General features: G+C 34.3%; 1 protein-coding gene across 2 annotated transcripts; it reads right to left on the bottom strand.

Annotated features, from left to right (window-relative positions):
* Positions 1 to 1429: 1429 nt before the first annotated feature.
* Positions 1430 to 27123, bottom strand: LOC123541810 (uncharacterized). 2 transcript variants are annotated; one of them, XM_053531653.1, is made up of 20 exons: positions 26782 to 27123; positions 24592 to 24771; positions 23827 to 24153; positions 23318 to 23470; positions 21817 to 21858; positions 21271 to 21390; positions 20555 to 20713; positions 16705 to 16770; positions 15840 to 16001; positions 14548 to 14709; positions 11303 to 11350; positions 10669 to 10824; positions 9357 to 9554; positions 8559 to 8801; positions 7275 to 7421; positions 6591 to 6788; positions 5534 to 5695; positions 4426 to 4596; positions 2214 to 2384; positions 1430 to 1596 (listed from the first exon to the last, which is right to left on the bottom strand). In XM_053531653.1, exons 1-20 carry the CDS (start codon positions 26846 to 26848, stop codon positions 1448 to 1450), a joined length of 3081 nt encoding a protein of 1026 aa, XP_053387628.1. In that variant the 5' UTR covers positions 26849 to 27123; the 3' UTR covers positions 1430 to 1447. The 2 variants fall into 2 exon arrangements, with proteins under 2 accessions (XP_053387628.1, XP_053387629.1); XM_053531654.1 differs by lacking the exon at positions 21817 to 21858.
* Positions 27124 to 27369: the final 246 nt, after the last annotated feature.

The following is a 27369-nucleotide window of genomic DNA, read 5'->3' as shown; positions in this document are numbered from 1 at the left end:
ATTTTGTAGGCAGCATGACGGTCTCATTTTAGACAAAAAATTGAAATTTTAAATACCAAAATGAAATATTCCTGTCCTGTAAAATATATTTGGCGCTTGGTGCATTGTTTCCGTCTGTCACAGAACTGGACAATTAACGACTGAACGCACTCAAAATTGAAATTTTACAAAGGGTAATGTGAGAAATTTTACATAGCAATGGTACATGACATTGTATATGTCCTATCAAATGTATTTAGGGTTGGAAGCCTTTGTGACCGTCTGTGACAGATATCATCCTAATACGGATAAATGTGCTTAAAAATGAAATCTAACACTCTTTCGCATTGACAATAGCCTAATGTATTAGGCTTATGAACTATGAATAAACGTTTCTCGCTGCCGAATCAGCCGGCGCCAAACACATTTCGCAGAATATGTACTTTTACTTTGGCTATGTAAAATTGCAATTTTTGTCCAAATCAAGATTATTTTTCTACCCCAACAACTAATTCAGCAGCGAAGAACCTTTTCAATAAAGTTCAGGTTATGTGTGTTAATTTTGCAAAGTAAAATTTAAATATTTGTCCATATTGAGATATTCATCCCGTCCTAACCACTAACTCGAACCGTCTAACAATTACCTCTCATTGTAGTTTACAGATTAATTTTCATTGCAACAGAGAAAAAAAAAACATATTTTAATAACGGTGGTGGGATATAATTAAGTCATGTCATTTCATGTATTGTTCTCGCTATTTCAATTTTGCGGGCGTTGGAAAGCATTAGGATGAGTTCTGTAACAGACTGGAACAATTTAATGAGCGACAAATAATGTTTGGACATGTATGCTAATATTTCATACCTCAAATATTACTTAACAGTACGTTGAAACCTATAAGGAGTTCTGTAACAGTGTGAAACTGTTACAATTAAACAAGCGTCTTAAATATTTAATAAAAAAATCTAAGATCTTTATGAATTATAGCACGCAACAGCGTAACTCGTTCTGTTTATGAAAGGTAATGAAATGTGCAACATCTTTCTACGGCTTCACCAGAACATTATTTTACGTCAAATATATTTATTTTTATTTATTTTATACTAATTTGTTTTAGCTCGATTATGATGAAAGCTTCAAGCTTATTGGAACCACTCTCGAGTCCGCTTCCTGGAAAATCCAGTACTGGTGTCATATGAGAAGTCATAGCCGTGACCCCAGTGGGGCTCGAACCCACGGCCCCTGGATTGAGCGGCCGACACCTTATCCATTAGACTACCGCTCACCAAATCGTATCAGTATGTTGTTTATTCAATAGATATTTTTAACAACTCTTTCAATCAAATTTTCGAATTTCACATCAATGATATTTATTATTTTCATATATAGATTATTAAAATAGCCGAGAAATACATTCCAGAGATACATAAAAAATAATTCTGTGTTTAGTATTATTTAATATCAATATTATATACAATCTACTCCTTCGCATGGAACTATTTGCGTGGAAATTCCTACGCAGTCAGACTGTGTCCCTGTACTGCACGTGCGGAGACGCTCTATTGTTCCGTTTCCACAAGTTGAACTACAAGTACCGTCAAACCAATGCGACCAAGCTGCAATTAGAATAATTATGATAATAGTTATGCGTATTAATTTAAAGTTAAATAGTTTCTGTTTTTATGGTTTTTATTGTATTACTTTAATGTATATACATGATGTCATCATATTGCGCAATACCGCGAGAGCATATCTCTCCCTGCCTGCATCGATGCATGTGTCTTTATGTGTGCGCGTGCGTGTGTGCGTGCATGTGTGCGTGCGTGTGTGTGTTCCAGTTTAACGGCTTTTTTCAACAATTTTTCAATTATTTTAACGACGGTGTCTACTTGTAGCAGTGAGTACAAAGCCCAACTTTATAGTGCTGCCTCACTCAAATATCACGCCATGGCCACGTGACATGATATCCGACACAGTCACATTATACTCACACCGGGCTAACCAGTCCTTGTACTCTTTAAGTACATTGTATCTTTAATTGGAAAATACCCTTTCTGCCGGAATTTCTTAATTACTTCTGATTTACTCAATGGAAGAATGGTTTGCTATTTAATAGCTACATCAATCGATAAAAATGTTTCAATCTCTGTGATAAAGCATTAAAGAACAAGGCATGTTTTCATAAACTTCACACATAGAATCCGTTTCCATTTGAAATATATAAAACAGGTACTTGGGCATTGTCCCAGTGAGCAATCATGTGTTTCTGTTTTGTGCCCAGTACAAGTGCTTCCACCAGACGGCAATGCTTGACTGTTGCATGTGCGAACACGTGTTATTGTTCCAAGGTCACAAGATGCTGAGCATTTCGACCAAGTACTCCAAGTTGACCAACCTGCGTTCACTGAAAAAATAAAAGGTCAGAGGTGAGTTTCTGGAAGCACAGAGTAACCTAAACACAGCCAGAGAGCCATGCACTAATCACGACACATACACAGTGGAAATGTTGGGGTTTTTGTTGTAAGATCGAAGTATCGTTCACTAAGGGAATACAAAAAGAAAAAAAACATTTTAAATTGTTAGGAATGTATCAATTTTGTTTCACAAGTTGAATAGTTCTATGATGTTTAAAGATGAATTGTATATTCTGAAAAGCTTTAGTGTGAGTAATCATTTTTGTAAGAAATTATGCACATATCAGGCTTTACTGATATATATATGTTTTTGTTTTTAAACAATCAGGACTAGTCAGAATTCATATTCTGCCACGTACAAGTATAGATTCAGACGACAGAGGAAAATTTGTAAAGACTTAATCATTTATACAGAATAAAACGTAAAACTATTTTGGGATTTTCCTACTTGTCATAACAAAACAATATCGGCGTGAAGTTGGCAGTACAGCAGTAGCAGCAGTAGCAGCAGTTAACTGCTGTAACTGCTGGCAGTAGCAGCAGTTAACTGCTCCTACTGCCAGCAGTTACATCAGTTAACTGCCGCTACTGCCAGCAGTAGGAGCAGTTAACTGCTGCTACTGCCAGCAGTTACAACAGTTAAATTGCTTGTACTACCACAAGTGAAGTGCTGCTATTGCCATGAGTTAATGTTCGGTTTTAAAGTTAGCGATGCTTTATCCTTTTTATAAAGGAAACGGTCTATAGTTTGGATAGTGTTTGCAAATACAATATAGCAGTAAAGATTTATTTTGTATAATAATTAATTTTAGCAACAAAAAGATGAACCGCCTAAATAGCTGTGATAGTATGGTAGGTATAAGCATTGCTTAAATATCAATCAGTATTTTAATCAATATAAATTTTCATCTTTAACACAATGTTATGTAAAGCGACAACAGATCAAACGAAATTATATGGAAGTCTAATGCGTATTATAATATTTTTTTACAAGTAAGTACAAAATATTTTATATAATGCACAATGGATGTGATGCATGCATGTGCAAATCAAATTATTTATAATTTTATGAAATTCTTGGCTAGAAAAAATTATACTGTGGACTCTGACGAATTAGCTGGCGAAACTTACCAATAATGAAAATTATGCATGGTACTTTGCATTAAGATGAAAAGAAAAATAGAAAACATATAAGTGAAAGAATGAATTAATTTTATCGCACATAAAAGGTTAATAAAAAATGAATTGACAGAGTACAGAGTCCCAACCGCTTACGTGACAATACTCCACGCTTTATTTAGACAGGAAGTGAATATACATTTGTAATAAAAAACGGCAGATTTACATAGTTTATAGGAGAATTTAAGGGTAAATGGGACAATTTCCTATAGGGCAAAAACTTTTCCTATGGGCAGTATTTCTTTAAACTTTGTATACTTACTGAGAATCAAGTTTAGAACGAAAATATGTATTAAAATCATAGGTATCCAGGCTTGATCCTGAATTTTATGCCCTTGAAAGTCGGTTTCAAGGGCAGAAAATTCTTGATAGAAATAGATTAAGAACGCTTCAATGATCTTTAAACGATACGGACAAATGTATAAGCGGGAAAGGTAGGTTTTACGGCCTATTACACATCTGAAGGAAACTTGTAAAACTGATTTTAATAACACAATTTAACTGCTGGCAGTATTATATGTAGGACACTGACAAAATAAATACCTTATGTCATTCTCATCATCTGGTAATACAGCTTTATTAACTGTTATAATTGCTGGCAGTAGTAGCAGTTAACTGGTGTTAGTAAACACGATCAATTGCTGTAACTAGTGGTAGTTAACTGCGACAGGCAATAAACTGCTGTAACTGCTGGCAGTAGGAGCAGTTAACTGCTGCTACTGCCAGCAGTTACAGCAGTTAACTGCTCCTACTGCTGCTACTGCTGTACTGCCAACTTCACGCCGATCAAAACAATTCGATCTGAGATATTTTAAATCACAGATAAAAGTGTGAAACTACTATCAAATTTACCTGTGCATGAAGGATTGTGACACGGTGTCTGTCTTGTAGAATTCCCTGTACAGTTATTACCGCCATTTGAAGGTGCTGGGTTGTTACAGTATCGGCGACTGGTCACGTGACCGACTCCACAGGTCACTGAGCATGCGCTATAAGAACTCCATGATCCCCAATGACCGTTTACTAGAAATATGATACGATTAAAATGTTCCAATAATAGTGTAACTTTTTATAGATATGGCCATTTACTCGAAGCAGAATGTCAAAATAACAAGAGGAGAAATCACACAAAGCTTCAAAGGAGAATCAATTATTTACAACTAGAAAAAAAAAAATCACTTCTTACTTTATGCTGTATTGTAAGAAAATGTACAGATACGTAATAGAAGTGTTATAAAATTATATCGGAGGTCATTTTAAGGCCCTGCATGTCCTAATTTTTTGTCATTTTACCTTCGGGAAAATCACTCTGGTAATACAAATATAAAATATTTATGATACCAGACAACTAAAAGTAGGTTTTGAATTAATCTAGTTGAAGTGAGACTTTTTCAATATATTTGAACTTTTAAATTCACTGTTAGATAAATATTTTCCAATGTAGAAACGAAATGTGTTCTCAATTTAATTGCATATTAAGATGAATTTTAAGCCTCACAAATGTCACTATCAATTTGGAACTGTAGTGAAAATGTAGATATCAAATAATTATTCAAATCATGCACATTCTATAATGATTAATTGATTATCAAAGAAACACAACAAATTCAATTTATTTTGTGATGGGTAAAAACGAATAAACAGTATTTACCAAACGTTGCTAGATATATTAGCGCATTATTTTAAAGTTTTAATTGATATACCTCATAACTAGAGGTAAGACGCAATTTTACTCTTTGATAACCTCAGATATTCATTATTATTTACATAAATAACCATGATAAAATAGACTTAAAACTATTATTATTTCTCACTGTTTTCAAAATCTTATGTGCCATGCATTATCTTAAGCGTAAGGTCTGTTTAACTGTAAACATGGCAACTTCAAATGTTCTTGACTTACAAACAGTTAGAAAATTTTAGTTCATACTAATGTCTTTGAACTTTAATGAAAACATACCAGCAGTTCCTGTCTTACAGCTTCCATTTTCTAATTTGACGTCATCAATTGCAATATCTCCAGCGAAACCGTTTCCAATAACGCCTTCAAATACAACTTGAACACTCGAGGCTACAGTTGTAACATCAATACAGGCTTGGCGCCAAATGGATGAGGAAGAACCTACAAGCAGACATATATCCGTGATTTCGACCAGTTCAAGAATGCATTTTAATTATTTTTGCTACTATAACAACCTTATTCAGTTTTTCGCAAAACGTTGAGATATTTTCAATTAACGTTTTAAACTATGTCGGCATTATATCGTCATTATGATGTATCATGATGTCGTCATTATATCGTCATTATAATGTATAATTTCGTCATTATATCGTCATTATGATGTATTTGGTCGTCATTATATCGTTATTATTATGTATTATGTCGTCAATATATCGTTATTATCATGTATTTTGTCGTCATTATAATTGAATAGCTAAATGGACGTTTTAAAGCTACCCGCCTACAGTTTGGGTGAAATTTTTTAACATGTTCATTTCAACAAATGTATAAATCACACTGAAAAATGATAAAGTGGGTGAAAATGAAAGTGAGTTGTTGATAAAAATGCAAGAAAAAAATGTAAATTTTCTGCATTACAGTTTGTATTTAAAAAGCGTTGCATCGGTTTACTACCTCCTGCAAAATTGTTTGGTTATTTATAAGAATATCTTGCAAAAGCCTTATGTCAATGAGTTTGTACCATGAGTACTCAAATTTTATGGATATTTGAGAAAAAAAACGATAGTCAAAGAAATGTATGGAAATAGGAGCCGCGCCATGAGAAAACCAACATAGTGACTTAGCGACCAGCATGGATACAGACCAGCCTGCGCATCCGCATTCTCTAATTGCAATAGGCTCTGAAAGCGAACAGCATGGATCGTGACCAGACTGCACGGATGCGCAGGCTGGTCTTGATCCATGCTGGTCGCAAAGCCACTATGTTGGTTTTCTCATGGCGCGGCTCAAATATGTTGTTCCCTTGAGTAAAGTGGGTTTAGTTTTACATCTTTACCTGACGTTTTTGCAAAAACTGGACTTCCTTTGACACCATATCTTGCAAGGTACACCTTTAAAGCCCCGATGTTATTTCCATACATATTGTACCAGAACAAAACACGTTCGTGGCCGTTGGCTTTGAATGAGGGCGACTCAATGATAGCCGTTTCATTTGGTTTCCTCGGCGATGACGCTTCTATGTACAAGTAATGACCTTCAAAAAGCAAATTATGTAATAAATCTAACAAAATGTTGGATTGACTGTTTGTTTGAAATAGGCTTTTGTACAAATAACTCAATCCTTAAATTTTAAACAAAAGTTTTGAAAGAGTTGAATCAGTTCTATCTTAAATGTATGAGTAATTAGACAAAACTAAATAAGCCTTCTTATGTAAATAATATAGTAATAATAATAATAATAAACACCGTATCGTACAGTTTGAAATCTTATATAACAAATATTATCTCTTCTATGTTATATTACCACAGGCATTGTTAAACTGTCTTAACTTTATTCTCTCTTATAAAAACCAGCCAAGCTTTGATGCATTTTCCAATCATATTCATTATTATAAAGTACATTACAAAACTGCTTGTGGAAGAGTTTGCGAAGAGTTTGCGACAATTTAAACCAGCGTTCACCTTCCCCTCTTAATTACTAGTATTTAGTATGTAACCGGTTCAAAGTATAAGCACTAACCACGCCCTGTTGTATGGTCACCATTCGGTCCTGTATCAGACGATATAGTTGTTCCAGCATGTCTTGTCCAGTCAAATTTATCACCTGAGTTTTGGTGGTATCCACAAACAAAAGGCGATTCAAAATCACACGACACTGATGACGAAGCTGTTAAATACGATTTACTATCAGAAATGAAGTAAGAGAGTGAGCAAAATTCTAACAATAACTGTATTTCCATTAATACTTGAAGTAAACGAAAAAGTTACAAGTACAGAAAATTACATTGCAAAATGTTTCAGCAAGGACGTGAACGATATGTTACTGTCTAAGTGTAGATTCTCCCGCAAAATAAACGAGAAATAAGATTATCGCATAGTCACGCATGAAACTGTGGGATGTTTAAAAAAAGCGATGAAAGTTGATAAGAAATAACACGATCAGCTTTTAAATAAATTACTCTTTCGTTCCAAAATGATAATTAATTTATCGTTGACACCACTAAGTCTTATTTAGCGGATGGTCATGATTTCGTCATGGAGTTAATTGAGATTGACTAAAATTTTCGAGCCGAATAAAAGAACAGACTGAAGTATATTGTGAGAATGAAATTGTGTAAATTTATCGCAGTAAGGCAAGATAAGACAATGCAGACCAGTTTAATTTCATAATGAACTTGTAGACTAGTTATCTGCGAAAATTATTCACTCTTTTGGTTCTTTATGATGCTTTACATTACCGTTCTGTTTGGCTCAAATCTGAAAATACTACAAGCGAACTTTCCAGTCTGATCCTGAACTTCACAGAACTGCGGGTTCGTAAGTTAATGCCGGATATCGTTTACTTATTTTATGACTTCAGATAAATTCAGATTTGTTTTATTGAAAAGAGTTTTATCAGCGGTTATATATTCTTAAAAAGAAATCACGACAAATAATGATTCACGTGCTTAAAAGGAGGCGTGGCATTAATTTGGTATTAGCTCATTGGTTATTAAATTATCGAACAAGTGATTGGTACAAATCAACGATTGTTTCGGAGATAGCCGAAAAAATCGTTGGAGATTTTAGAAAGTCATTCTCGTTAACCGATAAATCGGTATTTTCTTATCCAGTCAATAAGCGTCCTTTGTTTCAGAAACGAGATGCGTTTTCTTTCTTTCTAATTTGTAAATATTCATTCTGATGGATAAATATACCTACAATAATCACAAACTCACAGCCTCCATTTTGTAATTAATATAAATGCCTGATCGCTGTTATACATAAATAATGATGTACAGTATAATTTCTGAAAGCGTTATACCTTGATATTTCGTTGTGGTCGCGTGAATGGTCGATGAAGTTGTCACGTGATAATTTGTTGTCGTTGAAGAAGTGTGACTGAGATCATGGCATATGTAACCTTCATCCACTGTGACGTCATCGATCGCCAATGACCCGGATGTTTGAGGATGTGTAACTACGGCCACAAAATTCACCTTTATATTGCTTGTGCTGACAGCCGTCGTAGCACAGCCATGTCTCCAGCGGTTTGTTCCGTAACGACCTGTGATTATATATGAAGTAGACTCGTTATTACAGCGGAAATGTCCGTTCGAATACGTATATTTCGGCATTCTCTGTTATAAATAAGAAGTCAGGTGCTCGTACGAGCTACGTATTTGTCCGAAGAATGCCGAAACACGAGATTACGTAATCGCACGGAAATTACCGAACGTCATTACGGGTCCGCTACCGTAATGAATTGCTTAAGACTGTACTGCTTAAACAAAACAAAACACTTATTGATATTCTAAAAAGCATACTTACACAAAGTACACGTTTCTTAAGACTTAAACAAAATCACTCTACTGGGAAAAGTATAAATGAACTTGATCGTTTTCTTCATTTGTTTGTATTTTGTTTGTTGCAATAAATATATGATAAAATAAAATTTGAAACACGGCAATGAGAATATTTATGAACAAAGTAACAGCTACAACATCAAATCATTCATGTGTTAAAATCATCGAGTAAAAAATAGGCATATATGCAAACGTGAATGGATGTCAATCATACGTGAGCTTAAGCAAGTTATATGTATATATAAATATTTACATACCGTCCTTTGAATAAATGGCTGCACTGGAGGCACTTCCATTCACATAGACTTTAAGGGTGAGTGGGTTAGTTCCATTAAAATTATACCAAAACCCTACCGATACATATTTGATATTCGGAAAGGAAAGGACACCGGATGAAATCCTAACTGTGTCTCCTGGCTTGTTTAAAGTTGAAGCCTGAACATTCAATACGCGACCTGCAAGATAGAAAATTTAAAACAGTTTAACAAAATGATTGGACGGCAGAAATGACGTAAGTTTAATGTCATTAACATTTTGCCTACTAACTTTTTAAAATGGACAATTCCATCATTCAATTTGGGTAATACCATTTATTATTCAAAGGGTTGTTCACTGAATTTTAATAACTGAATAGCGAACAGTGCAGACAATAATTAGTAAAGTCAAAATCACTTGCCGCCAGCTGGCTAAAAGTTAATACGAGTTCTTTTAGTATTATACCCGTATTATAAACATGGACATTTGCTCGTAAATTTGGTACGATAGTATTTTCTTTAACTGAATGATCAGGCAGATAAAATTGACACTCGCACATTGTAGCATATTTTCGTTTAAATATATGTTATCAAATCTAAATCTGTGGATAGAATACATCTACGTCTGTTCCGATGTGTTTATTTATATCATATCATAAATACATTCCTTCAAGACAAATATATTTTCAAAATTATATCTTTCTTTTGCTTCAGTAACATGTCATGTTTGATATAAGTTGATAGCTTTGGGATAAATTTCAGAAATTTCATTATCCTGAACCAATAAGAAAGCTTTAAAATTTCTTGAAGCTTAATAATTTTTCTATTTTCAATCTGTATTTTTTATGTCTTTTCCTTACACTGGATTCTCCGACATATATTCTACGCCAAAGATCATGTGAAGATCTCCATACTGTGTAATAAAGATTAATAATTCTTCTATTTTCAATCTGTACTTTTATGTCTTTTCCTTACCCTGGATTCTCCGACATATATTCTACGCCAAAGATCATGTGAAGATCTCCATACTGTGTAATAAAGTTTAATAATTCTTCTATTTTCAATCTGTACTTTTATGTCTTTTCCTTACCCTGGATTCTCCGACATATATTCTACGCCAAAGATCATGTGAAGATCTCCATACTGTGTAATAAAGTTTAATAATTCTTCTATTTTCAATCTGTACTTTTATGTCTTTTCCTTACACTGGATTCTCCGACATATATTCTTCGCCAAAGATAATGTGAAGATCTCCATACTGTGTAATAAAATTTAAAAATTCTTCGATGTAAATGATTAAAAGCAAACGCCTTACCAATACCGTCTTTATTGTTAGTATGGTCTTTAGAAAGAATAGCAGACGATGATGAGACGTGGTACCAAGACCAATGCATCACGTGGGACCACGTGCTTGTCTGGTACGCGCACATACTGTGATCGAAATTACAATCATATCGCTTTATTGGTTGCACTGAAATTACACGTTAAAAATAAAAAAAAAACAGAACACCAAAGGGGACTGGTGCAAACAACTCATTCCTGGTAATATATACATACTAAAAGGACATGATAAACGCTGTGCTTTTAATTAAAAAATAAAATATTTCATACATATTAACAACATATTAAGATGTGTCTAGAATACAGAATTTCTGAATCATTTGTTGTCCTCTCAAACCCCCCCCCCCCCTCCTCCAACACACACACACACACACGCACACACACACACACACACACGCTCCTCATTCATATGGAGCAGTTGCCCTGAAAACAAGTTAGATACACTAATCGTTGTATCGTTGTTACTTAACTGAAATACCGTTGATTACGGCATTAAACTTAATTACAGATATAGAGGATTTTACACGATGGGTGTCTTTTAGCAAATCTATTAAGTACATTCATGTTTATAAGTCATATTAAAGCTTCCTAGCAGTTTAGCTACTTACAAAGAAATCCGCTGATACCAACTATAAATGCTGACGTCACGCACAATCCTATGATGAAATTGAAATATGTAAAATACATCTTATTTGAAATATGTTCAGGTATTACTAAATGCCTAAAATGTTCCATTACAAGAAGTTACAATTCATTCTAACTTTTTCTTAACAAGATGTTACCTGAATGATTATATATCATTTTAAAGATTCTGAATTCTAAAAAAGTCTCGAGTAGTCTTGAATTCATCGTCCAAAAACGATTTTCATTTTTTATTTTCCATTGTAAGATCGAAAAGAGTTAGAATTTTAACTTTTACTTCCTTTTTTAATCACACGAAAGTTTCAGGATATCTTAATTTGCAAGAAATAAACAAAGTGGCGACCAGAATTTCAGATAGGGAAAAAGATACTTTTAACATGCATTTCAAAAATTCAAGAAACTTCCTATTGCCACCATCAAAGACCATAACACGTTAGAACTTATATCTGAATCTGGAAAATTATAATTGTAATTCACTGAATAAGCGAATTTAACAAATACCCAAAGTATTTTTCTATCTGGTATAAATGCGTTTTTTTTTTTTCTTCGTTTATACCTACTTAGCAAAGAAATTCTTATATCAAAATAAGTTTCTTTACACATGTTAATTGACTATATTAATGCGCATTTTTGCATCACATTACAGAAAAAAACACCACTTACCGTACAGAATTTGAAGAATGTACATCGCACTAGACAAGCTTTTGTTTGTATACACATGGTCTAGGTTGGTAAACTATCAAATATTATTACGGCATGTAGACACGATCGCCATTGGTTTATCAATTACAAAAATGGCCAAGTTCATGGGGTCATTTGGTACCAGTGTACTTTCATAAATTACTATGGACAAGAACTTAGGTTCGACCTTTATTTAATAATGCAATGATTAAAGGAACTTTTGATGATTTTAAAACATCATTTACGAATTTATTTAACGTCTGAAAAAAAAAATATTTCCTTTATAAACCTGCCAGCTGAATCATTAGCATACACTTCGTTTCCTCTAGGTTAAAGCTAGGCACGTATTTGTGGGGATTGGAGCCTCTGTGGCTGAGCGGTTAATGTTGCTGACTTCAAATCACTTGTCCTTCACTTGTCGGCGGTTCTACCTAGGTTCCAGCTCATGATGAAATAACGCACGGAGGGGCACCTGGGGTCTTCCTGTACCATCAAAACTTGAAATCAGCCACATGACTTATAATTGTGCCGAAATACTTTTCTCCTCAAAACAAGTGTAAAAAAATAAAACATCACACACAATAAGTAAAACTCGTGTCATACGTATGGCACTCTTTTGCGCCTTAAAACATATTTCTAAATTTTCTTTGTAAATAGATATTATTAATGCAACCCTAGAGCCATGATTGTATACAAAATAAGTGTACTCTGTGACTTTGATCCGGAAAAGGAAAATTTTGTAACCTTATATATTACTTTTGTCGGAAATCGACAGCCGGTTCGTCTAGAAATTTGATTTTAATTTGTAACATTTCACCCAACACTTTGTAAATGAACATTTCTTATGTAACTGTATGAAAAACTTACTCGAAGCATGTGCCGCTGTACGGCTCCACTTAATGCATTTATCCGTATCGATATTGAATAATAATTCGTCTTCAAATAAATACACGATTTTGAATTTTTTTTTCACAGCATTGAAGGGAGGTCAACGGTAAACACAACGACTGGCTCGCCAATCGATAAACGCATGTATTACCCGAAGTTCGAAAGGCTAATAGTTTCGTCTATTGACTGGCAAGCTATTCAGTAAGTCTTACATAGTATTAACATTGTTAATTTATTAGCCTAGTAAACATGTGTTTCATGCAGCATGTGTAGACAGGCCGTATTGTCCAAACTATGGTCCAGCGATTTATAGAAAGAATCATTTAATAAAACTTACCAAGGCGATTGGTAACACCAATGGATGCTACCGGAAAGCCGCTATGAAATAAAAAGATTTTCAGTCACTGATGTTGTGTTAAGGAGAAATATGGTCAGCATGAGCTGTGGTTCTTTAATGATGCACTGCATCTAATTTAACAGAAAAAATCAACAACAACAAGTGTAGTGTTTGTTCATAAATAATTATTAACTTCCAACATTTCGGCGTTATGCTATCATCAGGGAAGAATAACGATAAAAACAACGGACTTTTTGGCACTGCATCTAACTGATTTCTATATATATATGTAAAGTATCAAATCAATAACTTACATAAAATAACAGTTATGTCCGGGACACGGTTTTCAAAAAAGGGAGATAATTCAAAAATGAACCCACCTTGGAACTATTTGTCACTGCATACTCTCTTACCGATCTCTATGAATATGTGACCTAATGCTCTACCTAATCCTTCTTCGAGAAGCTTAAAACTCATTCTGCAATTGATATATTTTATACTGACGATGTTATGCTTTATTATTGCCTTTATCTCGGTCTTTAATCAAATATAATTCACGTCATGTTAAACGATAGACTGTCAGGTCAAGACATCTGCTCGAATTAAGCATAACCACGCGTGCTCTCGATCATTTCCATCAGAGTATATTTCACAAGATTATTCAACTTTACTAAAAATTCATTAGCAGCAAGTACAAAAATCTAGAGGGGAAACTAAGATCACAAAATTTAACCAACAGATTCTTTAATATTGAACTCATATTGCAAACAAAATACATGTAAGTCAAATCACAAGCATCTTTGTCACTTAAGTAATTTGTTCGACATTTCGACGAAAACACTTCCGAGACAATAAGAATGGTTGGCTGTATCTTTTAAACTGGAAAAAAAAAACACAAATAATGCACAGACAAAAGTATTAAATTGTATTACTAGTTAAGTTGTATGTCTTTTTCTAGCTTAGTGATTATAATGTTTCGGGAGTGAGTGAAGGAATTATTTGGATTAAAACTAGGATTGTGTGCACAGACGCACATGCATCCGCTATGAGAAGTAGAAAGACAGACACTCCTTTAAATACTGGCTCTTTGAACATGGACAGATAGCAGTCACTTCAAGACCATAGTCATCATGATTTATAAGGAAGTAACAAATGACATGCAATGTATCGGCTTGTCAAATATGGTTTTCCGTCTGGTCATTTCTCTATCGTGCACCTCAATGTTTAGTTACTAATATCATTTCACTGATATTGAACTACTTTTTGTTTAACTTGTGTCGCAATAAACACACAACTTTCTCATACCAGAGCAATCAGTGGCAGTACAGGGAACTGTTTCAAAGGGACTTCCAACGCAGTCTTCATCATTTCCGGTGCTACAATGCCTCAGTCTGGTTGTTGTTCCATTACCGCAACTGACAGAACATTTTCCATTGAACCAGCCAGACCATTGCGCAGAGGTTTGAGCTATATTAAGATATAATATAAGACACATTATGGACAGAGGTTGTGGTTTTATATAGACCGGCAGAACATTTTCCATTGAACAAATCTGACCATTGCTCAGAGGTTTGAGCTATATTAAGACACATTTGGTTATATATAGACCTATTACGCGCAGGGGTTTGAACTGTATTAAGATGCATTATGTGCAGTGGTTTGAGCTATATTCATACACCTTTTTGCAGATGTTTTAGATATATTTAGACACATAATAGGCATACAAGGCATATCTATATGGTAATAGAGTTTTCGCAATATATCTTTTAGAATGGTCTAATACTACTACTACTACCACTAATGGTGACAATCATAATAATAATAAGCATAATAATAATATTATTATTATCTTATTTTCATTATTATTTTATTATTATTATTATTATTATTATCATTTTTATCAATATCATCATTATTAATGACATTTCACTTTAAAATGATCAGAATAATTACGGTGATAATAATAAAAATTACAATTCTTAATATATGATGCTAGTAAACATAATAAAAATGATGCATTATGCATGTGATAAGCTGTATTAAACAATTTCAGTAATAACGACAGACATTAAGGAAATTATGACGATGATGAAGATGATGGTGATGATGTTTATGACTATCATTGTTATAGTTAACATTATAATTATAACCAATAGCCATTTTTTTTAGAAATTATGCTGTGTTTAGTTTTAAAATAACGCTTTTATTCTAACTATTACATATTGAATCGTTTAAAACAATGCATTCTCAAATAAAGTGGTTTTTATTGGTGTCAAAATGGCTGAAATTTGCAATTGAAAATAACATACGAAAACGTATCTTTTAAGGATCAATTAAAAAATTGTGATTTTTTTTTTGAAAGGTCAAAAATGATTCTATTAAAGCCCTCGATGGCCGGTAGAATGTTTATAATATCAGCGTAAGTGTTTTACATTTTAAGAGAAATAAGGGGAATAGGGGATAAAATGATCTGTATGTGTCAGAAAGAAAAGTTAAAATGTGCAGCCAATTATTTCATTTCTGTTATTCGTTACAACATTCATGGCATTTTAACGTTTTTAAGCATTTATACAGACCGTGAATTCTCATACATGTACCTGGACAGACGCTGGCATAACAAGGTACCGTCTCAAATGGCTTCCCGGTACAGTCTCCGTCATGTCCAGTGTTACAATGCCTCAGTCTGGTTGTTGTTCCGTTACCACAACTCACAGAACAGTTTCCATAAAACCATTCAGACCATTGTGAAGAGTTAAGAACTATATTTTAATTACAGTTTCAATTAATGATCAGATAATATAATTATCTTAATAATAAATAATTTTCAAGAAACGTTATACGTAACCATGCAAAACAATTTCAGACTATGTTCGAACGGGGCAATGCAACTATTCACGCTTCGTGTAATGGGGTTTAGGCGGATGTTTGTCATTAACTACATATAATTTAATCGATGCCATGAGCGTAAAAACCAGAAACAATACCCACTACAGCAACAATACCACAACAATTGATTTATTAAGAAGCGAATTGTTCAATTGACACTAACTCGTGAATGATTAGTACGTGGTTATATTTTACAGTTAATCAAACATATTTAGGTAATACAATGTTCAACACCAGCAACGCGCCTAGGCACAGACTCAGGCATAGAATACCGTTGTAAGGACCTTATTCTTCTTGGTTTTATTCGTTGAATATCTATTTGACAATTGAAAAGCGAAGTATATATACCTTTAAATATTTCAATTGAATGTTTATGACTCTGTTATAAAAATGATAAAACTTATGAGGCACTTTCTACAAGCTTAGCTAGTTGTAAGGTCCATAACAAAAAGGGGCTCACTCAATGAAAGATAATGTTACTTTACATTGAAGCAAATACGTGTTCCCGACACTTTACTGTGTTAATTCCTTCCTTGCAATGTACATACGTTATTAAACTGTTTAATGCAACTAAACCTGTTGTCAAAGTTGATATGGACCCAATTGTAGTTGGCAGTATTGTTGACACGTGAGTAGATAAACCTGAAAGATATAATAATCAAATAAAAAAAAGGACAGAAAGCAATGGTGAAATGGAAATAAACTTTATTGCAAGACAGAGAGCTATGGCGAAGGCCCTATATCGCTACCAACTAAAGCAGATATAATTAGAATTAATCTGCCCAAATTATTATGAAAAGTGACCGACAGACGCCGAGGAAAAGATTTTCAAGATTTACGATTATATAACCAAACAAGTGAATGAAGTATTGCCATGCAATACAAAGTCCCCTACTGGAAGGCACCTAATTTTTTCTACTGCAGTATAACATAATGAACTGATATCTGTCAATGATGTATAAACAATATTGTACTACATATACAATATGTTATAACATTATAACAACACACTTGGATTAAAATGTGCATATATAAAAACCCACAGTTGTTTTCATATTGAATTTTTTTGGCTGATTATAAAAATGTTATCATGTAAGTTATTTATAGTAACAACAAAGGGAAATTAATCTTTAAAAAAAAAAAAAAAAAAAAAAAAAAAAAAAAAAAATTAATAATATAAGTCCACAAGAAACTCTTTACCAGGTAGAGATAGGTCAAAATACACCTAAAAATTGGATGTAACATGCATGCTGTACCACAGAAAAGTGGTCTCGATTTTTCTCTACTGCCAGTAATAAAAAAGTTACAATAAAATCTATTTATAGTAACAACAAAGGGATGTAATTCTAAAAACAAGGGTGCCTCATGGTGGTGAACATTTGGTCCAAGTTACATCAAAATCCCTCCATGCATGAAGAAGAAATGTTCCATACAAAGTTATTCTTGAATTTGACCTTTGACTTCTAAAATATGACCTTGACCTTAGACCTAGGGACCTGGTTCTTGCGCATGACATGTTGTCTCATCCAGGGAATATTTGTGCCAACTGATATCTAAATCCTGCTTTGCATGACAAAGTTATAGACCGGACAGGAAAAAATCCTCTTGACCTTTGATCTCAAAGTGTGACCTTGACCTTTAAGCTAGGGTACTGGGTGTTGCGCATGACATGTCGTCTCATCATGGGAAACATTTGTGCCAAGTAATATTAAAATCCTTCATGGATGGCAGAGTTATGGACGGGACAGGAAAAAAACTCTGTTGACCTTTGACCCCAATTGTGACCTTGACCTTTGAGCTAGGGGTCCGGGATTTGCGCATGACACGTCGTCTCATCATGGGGAACACTTGTGCTAAGTAATATTAAAATCCCTTAATGAATGTCAGAGTTATGGACCGGACACGAAACAGACCCTGTTCATGCTATTTTAACATTTGACTGCTAAGTGTGACCTTGACCTTTGAGCTAGGGGTCTGAAAGTTGTGCATGACATATCGTCTTATTATGAGGTACATTTGTGCCAAGTAATATTAAAATCCCTTCATAGATGGGAGAGTTATGGACCGGACAGGAAAAAAAACCTTGTTGACCTTTGACCTCCAATTGTGACCTTGACCTTTAAGCTAGGGGTCCAGGTTTTGCGCATGACACGTCGTCTCCTCATGGGGAACATTTGTGCCAAGTAATATTAAAATCTCTTCATGGATGGGAGAGTTATGGACCGGACAGGAAAAAAGCCCTGTTGACCTTTGACCTCCAATTGTGACCTTGACCTTTGAGCTAGGGGTCCGGGATTTGCGCACGACACATCATCTCATCATGGGGAACATTTGTGCCAAGTAATACTAAAATCCCTTCAAGGATGGGAGAGTTGTGGACCGGACAGGAAAAAAGCCCTGTTGACCTTTGACCTCCTATTGTGGCCTTGACCTTTGAGCTAGGGGTCTGGGTTTTGCGCATGACACGTCGTCTCATCATGGGGAACATTTGTGCCAAGTAATATTAAAATCCCTTCATGGATGACAGAGTTATGGACCGGACACGAAATTGCGGACGGACGGAATGACGGAATGACGGAAAGACGGAATGACGGAAAAGAGCATTCCTATAGTCCCCAAAACTGGTTTTCAACCAGTAGGGGACTAATAAGGGACAGACACCCTTATTTTGACAAATAAAGATTGCATTATTTCTGTGATTTCTGTGAATCTGTGTTAAAATGGGACAGAATGCCACTTGCCGAATATTCTTAGCTATGTTTTCCGTGTTTGTTGAAAACTCGGATTAATATAATCATTACTGACAAATGGTCACCCATGAAACGTAGCTGTGAACTCATTTCTAATTAGGACAATACATACTGCATGGACATGATAAATGACGAATCGGAATAACTGAAACAACTTTGGTTAAGGTGCCCAGTGAACAGTTGTGTAAACCTGTTTTTGAGATCGAGTCAGCAGTGTTGACAGGAAGATTGTTTATAAAGATTCTACTCTATACATTGGAAATTGAGCACGACGACGATGTAGATGATAACGTAATTATTATTTTGTTTTAAAGCTTTTTTGGAAATGACGTTTCTTATTCCACGGGAGTGAATGTGATATTTCGAGACTACCGAAGTATTATTTAAAATAGAATTGTATGTTAGTGTTTTCATGACTGGACTTGAAAATATTTTCGAGTTCGGGATATCGAGTTTCAACTGTTTATATAAAACAGATTTATTACAAAATGAAGTTTGCATTACGAAACTATATTGTTACAAAGATTAATAAATGTGCATAACAAGACAAGCAAAATCTAATTTAGGATCATATGGAAGTTTATAACAAACCACGCAAGCACCTTCATACGATCATAGAATAACGTATCTAATCAAAAATCATGATTTGCTTTATACTGATGTAAATTAGCTCGATGGTGATGCAAGCTTGAAGCTTATTTGAATCACCCTTGAATCCGCTTCCTTTACAAAAACAAGAGTGGTGTTGTATTATGAGGTGTGGTCATGACCCCATTGGAGCTTGAACCAACGCCCTATGGGTTGAACAGCTGACACCCAAACCACTAGCCAAGCGCTCCTCCTTAATGGTTGTATTCATAAATTTCGTAAGGAATTTCACATAGATCTTAGAATACATGAATACATATATCGTTAAACTAACAAAACCACATAAATAAAACAACATTCATACTCTTTAACGGAAGTAAAGCTATATGCTTAAACGCTTTTTTATCAACACATACTCGATATGTCACATTTAAGTGGATCTGCGTCTTCCATTTGACTACATACTGAATGCAATTTGCATTCGTCGGATGTTGTAAAAAGAACAATATTCGGTAATGTCTAAAGGACGCCGAAATAGCATTCCCGAGTATGTAATAGCACAGAAATTGTCGATTTGTCATCACAGGTCCACAATCTTTATAGCTAATCCGTTAAATGCAAATAAATGGCATATACAAGTACATTCAAAGAAAGTCAAAACAAATTGTTCACAAGGAAAGACTATAAGTTGCCCGTTTACTATATAAGTTATTCACATTACATTTTGCTCTAGTGTTCATCTGCACAGATCTTCAAAGCTATTAAGTGATGCGATTGATGTAACAAAGGCACTCAAAATTGTTCTGTTTGTTAACACGCATTTCGATACAATGTTGACTATACAGTCTTGCAAAAGGCATATCAACAACTATTAAATAAACAGAAAGTTTTATTGCTAATATCTTGTTCAAATTGATCTCTTTCGTGCGTGTGGAAGTACTGACTGCAACAAAGCGAACAAAATAGCAGACTCGTTTCAAAAGAGTTTTCATAAAAAATAATAAAATTCCCATGTAGCACTGATTGAAGCAGTATACAGGAATATTGAATGAATTCCATGATCCGAAACGTTGATATAATGATCATACCTGGACAAATGCTGTCAGAACACGCTGCTATTACTTCAGACATTCCTTTACAGTCATTTGTATTATTAGCTGAACATTTCCTTGTCTGTTTCATTCTGCACGTGTTGTTTGGCAATCTTTGACACTCCCAGTTACTCCATTCCGACCAATGTGCCTCCTCTGTAACAAAGGGATCGAAGTCTGGTGAGAAAATCAAAGTCTTGGAAATCACATCGTAAACCCTGTATCAAGAAGACAGCTGAGAAAGTGACACATTGTGGCTGGCTGCTTACAAGGGGCGCTTTAGCAACTTTATCTATACTTATAAATAGGAATGTATATAAGGCGCTTTTCTTTATGCGTACGGAAAAAAATAACATTCAAATAAACAATAGTTATTCCCCCAACTTACGTCAAGATGACATTTAAACGTTAAGTATAATACCAACGTTTATCAGCGAATATCATCTTGTATCATTATAACCCGCATAAAAATTGTATACTATTGTATTTGTTAAATGTCTTGTTTGAGGTGCAAATGCTGTTTAATTCTGGGTGAAATAGTTTGTGCAATATTTTATAGAAAACGTGTATTTTCTATGCTTACCGAAACGTTACTGGCAGGACAGAAACAGATTTTGTACTTGCTAGGCAATGTTGTGCTTGCGTCGATTCGGGTTCCCGCAAAATGATTTTTATAAGGCTGTACACATTTAATGTACGGGGAGAAAACATACCTTCACAACATCCGCATGCCTTCGGACAATCTTTGGTTGCCGTATCTTTAAATTGACAAATTAGCTGATGCATATCTGTAATAACGCTGCAAGATGAAGCGTCTGCGCAACTAGTAGCATCTAAAAACAAGCAAAAGAAGTATGTAATGCGATTACATTTATTTAGTAATTTAATGTAGCCCGAAATATATCAGGTAAAAGTAAAACTAAAATACATATAATGGAGTATAGTTTTCATTATGACATACCTATTTAATTTAAACAAACGTTAAACGAACAATTATATTCGTTACCACTTGTAAAACTTACTTTTGTACCTGAAACTTGTATTCACTGAAGCCTCAGACGTTCTAATGTTACTTGTATTTGGTTTTAAAACAAGGTTCTTAAAACGAAAGTAAGTACTATATATGATTAATTTTATAATTGCCTATGCATCAAATTCGGGTGTATTTGTCTATGTCTCGTCGAATTGAACTATCCTTATATGATAAAGAACATACGATTCTCAGAACAGTGTACACGCTGACACAGAATAATACTTACTAAACCCCTTGCATTGACCAGACTGCTGAAGTTCAAACTTGTCTAAAATGTAATAAGACTCAAAGGTACAATAATGTTCTTCCATAAAATTACTAATATTTAAATCAAACATGAAGCAATTTGAAAGAAGAGCTCCACAAAACAAACCAATATACGCCCAAAGTTTTAGACCAGAGAGAGAGGACATACAACTTAAAAGATGTTTTTGGAGTTCGTTTTGGCGATGGATGTAAAGTGGCGGTGGGTAGGGATTAAGTTTTATGCTGCAGCCGTGACGGAATATAAAGGCAAAAGATTAATGAACTAATGTGTGTGGGTTGGGGAGTAATGTGGATTTTTGCACACCTGCAATTCTACAGTTCTCTCATCACAACCATGCTATATTCCTAGATTTATAATAAGTTAATTTCTTGAATAGACTTAAAAGTTGTGTTGTGGACAAAAAAAAATAACAAAGGAAACACTTGACATTTGAACTCAACTTCGACCTTTGATTAACCGACCAAGTCGATGCACTCTGCTCATCCTCTCATCACCATATACATATATGCTGAATCGATGATAATACCAATAATAAGTTATGCTTATGACACAAAATATGGCAGACATGTTTTGTATTGATGTAATATTTACGTTTGACCTAACTACTTGGTTCATGCGTTCAGCATATTACCTCACCACCACCTACCCATACGATAAATTTGAAGTCAGTACTTGGAATGGTAATTAAGTTTTGCTCTGGACACGAAAAATGACGGATAAATGTGACATTTGAACTCCAGATGTAACCTTGATCTTATCTACCGACCCGGTTAATAAGCTCTGCACATCATCTCATCGCAAACCGACAGATATGCCAATTTAAAAGTCAATTCATTGAAAAGTTATTAAGTCATGCACTGGACACAAAATATGAGGGACAAAATGACATTTAATCTCCCTTTGCGGCCTTAGCCTTTAACTCATTGACCAGTATTATACCCTCTACACATTGTCTCATCGCCATCAACAGATATGTTTAGGTTAACGTCAACACCTTGTATATTTATATCATGTTACAGACAAGACTAATGACGGGCAAGGTTTATAATTGATTAAAATTGATATGTCAATGTTCCAACATATTATGATAGCGGAAGTAATAAGGTGACCCCTGGTCCATCCCCGAACATACTAGCAGGAACTAGCACCATCCAGCACAGTAAGGCAGAACTTCATCGCATCAAATAAATTGCGTAATAGGGACATGGAGCGACGTTTTGATTTTTATAATGCACGACCAGTTAGTGTTAAAATAAGTAATCACAATAAGAAATCCATGTCATAGCACATGACTTACTTTAATAAAAATACCTTTCGAATAATGGATTTTCTTCTTGAAACATCAGCTATATTATGTTTCTAATAAATATAAAGTAGAAAACTGGCACTTTGCATATAGATACAATCAAAAGATATTACGACTTGCGGAAGTGCATTTACACTATGCACTATATATTACCTGGGCAAACTTGCTTCTCACATGGCAGTGATATTGAAGATATTAGTCCGCATGCTTCGGTAGAGCCCGTAGAACACTCTCTAGTCCGTTTCATATTGCAAGAACCATTGTATCCCATTTTACATCTCCATTCGCCCCATGCTAGCCAGTTAGCTATAAATAAGAAAAACAAACATGTATACAATTAAAACATATTTTTTGTTTTGAAATGTTTTGTCATGAAAAGTCTAACCCTTTATTTTACGAGAATGCATTTCAAACAACGAAACAAATTGAAAACAATTCTAGTAAGGTCCAAATTATAATATATGTGTAGTTACTGCATACTGGAGTTCATTTTTCCATTTAAAATGTTGAATTACACAAAAGTATTGTTTGAATGCGAATGCGTTAACTACATTGATCATATTTTTGAGAAATGCGATAACAAAAGGTTTACGTCTTTGGATGTACTGAGTGTATCATTGAAAGGCCTGTTCGTTTCATGGTAATTTCAGTGTCAGATATACCTGGACATATTTCTTTTCTGCATGTACGAACTTCGTAAGGGTCATCTCCCAGTTTATCTTCACAGTCCTCTGAGATGTACGTTGAGCAATTTCTTATTTTCCTCATTAAGCACACACCCGATGTTTCCTGACAATCCCAGCCTGTCCATTCCAACCAATATATAGGGATTGCAGTACTTGGAGAAGTAGTCGTCACTGATGACTTTGTAAATGGTATAACGACAGACGACGGGTCAAAAGACGCAAATGACGTCTTTGTAACGACAGAAATAAAAGAAAGCCCCTTCGTAGTCGTTGGTAATGTGGGAACTGAGGTCACATTTGCATCTGGTAATAAAGTTTTTGTAGATTTTACTAACGAATCTACAATAAATTTAATAAAACAACCAGTAAACATTTCAATTGCTTTCATATTGTATTCAGAGCTTGTAGGTGAAATTTAAGAAGAAAATACAAATATTGTCTTAGAATCTATTACGTGGTCCATTTCTAGTTCTTTCTCTCCTTATAACGCAATCAACTTGTTTCATTAACCTTTTATATTTATCTTGATTGTGTAATATTTCAAAAACATTGTGACGACAAAAAGAATAACTTCGTTAAGAAATATACGGTTCTGTTTAAGTTTTGATTTATCATCCACATTTTATTGTTCTACCAATATGTTTTCTCTCAATCAAATAAAGATAGTAATCTTAGCAAGATATCAAGTGTTGCATGTGCAGAAGTTTTCAAAAGGTGCACTAGGAGATTAGAATGATATACTTTGGCGGCTGTCGTCACACCGCTTCATGTCAAAAGATTTACTGCCAATCATCTCGCAATCTTCGCCTATTCCACCTAAGCAATATCTGTACCGATACAATACGCATGTAATCTGTTCATTATGACATTCCCATAGTCCCCATTCTGACCATGACGGATATTTGTTTGAACTGTCGGTACCTGAAAAATGACCTATGATAGACTCACTGGTTAGATGCCCTAATGTTCAAGCTACATATTCATAAATTCATTAAGAAATATACGGTTCTGTTTAAGTTTTGATTTACATGAACCATCTCTAAGTTATTGATTCAATCTATATTGTATTTATCGAACGACCCTCGTTATTCAATCTAAAAAATAACTTATTATATTTTTGTAAAAAATAGAATGAAGAAATATATTAATAAAAGTTATATTGTCATAAGTTTGCCAATGAAGAAAACACATTTTCATATTTACAATTCTTATGACGAAATGTGTCAGATAGCCGGTTAGCTCAGTCGGTAGGGCACTTGCTCTGTAAGCGAGGGATCCCGGGTTAGAGCCCCGGACTGACTGCACATTTTTCTTACTCTTTGACATTCGAACAAGTCGTCTGCTTGGTTCAAATAAAAATAGATTTGCGAAATTGGAAATCCAAAATATACGGAAGACAAATGTGAATGGGTCATTCTCAGATCTTCGTTTAGAAGATCAAGTACTTTAGTCAGATTGCCATCTACCTATATGTCAAGTCAGTAAGTCAGTACCATGCATGGTTATTAAGTTATGCTTCGGACAATGATTATGACGGACAGACAGACTGACGCACACACCAACCCATAATACGTCCGTTCATTTCAAAAAGGTGTATGAAAATTGATCATTTTGATTTGTCTATATAAACTATAGTTTTATTATTGATATATATATCTCCTGGTGGATCTCATAATTTTCCAGTATATCTAAGAAATTCGACTACATAGTAGATTGTAATCTAGTGTTTGTAAATCTTGAAACATTAAAAAATATTATATATATTTTGTCATGCTTTTGAAAGTTTCATAATGACTACAGATTTTTTTAAATTTCATATCCATCAAGTTAACATTTCTGTGTTATACCAGATAAAATTTTAGAGTTCAAATCCAGAAGTTCTTCTTATCAATACCTGTATATTTTCTTTTGTTTGTTTGCTTTGGTTTAGCATATCTTTGCAACAGTCAGCCAGATATGCAACGACAAGCAGTTAACTTAACCAGTTTTCCTGGACTGTGTACCAGTACTAATCAGTTCTCCATAAGAAACTGCCATTTTTTTTATTCCGATGTGGAGGTTGAATGACTTCAGACACAACGTCATTCAACCTCTAAAATGAATAACGTTAGACTGATTCCTTTGTCTGTAAGATAAAACCAAATTCGCTTTTAGCCTGATTTACCTTTGTGACCAGTGCAGACAAAGATAAGCCAGATCCGCGCACTAGCTGATCATGGTCTGCTCTGATCGCTATACATTCAGTACATTTTAAGGAACGTCTCTTCAAATAATAAATGGTATTGCCCAAACTGAATGATAGACCAGTCCATTCTAGAAATTTAGCAGGGTAAATGCTAGATAGGAAATACGGTAAACATAAGCACATCTATTTCCTTAGACGTTCCGTGAGTCAATCCACGATATTTAATACCAACGAACGATAAATTTCATATAATATATTTTATGGTCGAAAATCCAAATCCACAAATTTATATCCCCGCAAAATGTCCCTTTCGGTAAACTCACACTGAATAAACTGCTCACGAAATTAATGATTTCACAGTAAAAACCGCTCGTTTCTATTGCAGTCCTTAACCCTTAATATGCTGGACACGATTGATTCTGCCTTTGCGGCCAGTGCATACCATGATCAGCCTACACATCCATTCTGATCATGATCTTCACTGTTCGCCATTCATTCAGTATATTTTTGGTCTGCACCCCTTTTAACAGTTACTGGTACAGTCCAAAATGAAAGTTGGATAAATTTATTGTAGAAATTTAACAGGGTAAGGGTTAAAAATAAGATGACTAGACATAGAGACGCATGTCAGGCTAAAATGGTATCACTGCTTCGATTGGAAAGACTAAAAATAGAATCAAATTAATTTTAAGTGGATAATAATGGCACCTATAAAAATGTTTTAACTGATGTTTTAAAGCACTTACTTGTAAAACCGCCACATATTCCAAAAATGCAAGTAAGCCTGAACAACGTTTTACAATAAGCACACATTGTCTTTATTGGATATCTATTTATTGTAATTTGCTCCTGAGTACTTATAATGTTCAATACTAATAACGACACGACTAAGAATATTTGTCATATATACGTTTACAAAAGCGTGGTCGAAAGACTGACATATCTGTAATTAAATCTTAAATTCCTCAATATAATATATCAGTAAATGCGACACATTGTTAATAACCCAAATGTCATGTTTGATAAGATTCAATGTTTTCGTCGTAGATTTTTCATACATACATCTGTTTCGCCTGATTTTTGCCCACAATTAAGCCTCGTTCTGACAATCGGTAATTTACGCGCGATTACGTATTCTCGTATGTAGTTTCAGAATTCTTCAGAATAATACTTCTTACTATTCACAAGTTTTAAAAGGTTCACTAGTAACGTCCGAACGAGTATTAAATGAAACCAGAGTTTGTAGCTAAGACTTCATATTTTTTACTGAGATTATGTCCCACTACATCGGATATGATCAAATAGTCATGAATATGTTCAAGAATAAGCAACAA

Source organism: Mercenaria mercenaria, chromosome 19, assembly GCF_021730395.1.
Source record: "Mercenaria mercenaria strain notata chromosome 19, MADL_Memer_1, whole genome shotgun sequence".
NCBI lineage: Eukaryota > Metazoa > Mollusca > Bivalvia > Venerida > Veneridae > Mercenaria > Mercenaria mercenaria.
This window is presented reverse-complemented; position numbering and strand designations above follow the sequence as displayed.

What these genes read in the sequence shown, in the direction of transcription:
- LOC123541810 (XM_053531653.1), bottom strand. Translation starts at nt 26,848, where the DNA reads ATGTGTGCTTATTGTAAAACGTTGTTCAGGCTTACTTGCATTTTTGGA. An exon ending in CATATCAACTTTGACAACAG is followed by an intron (nt 16,002 to 16,704) that starts GTTTAGTTGCAT and finishes ATTAAAATATAG; the next exon opens with TTCTTAACTCTTCACAATGG. An exon ending in TTATGCCAGCGTCTGTCCAG is followed by an intron (nt 14,710 to 15,839) that starts GTACATGTATGA and finishes ATCTTAATATAG; the next exon opens with CTCAAACCTCTGCGCAATGG.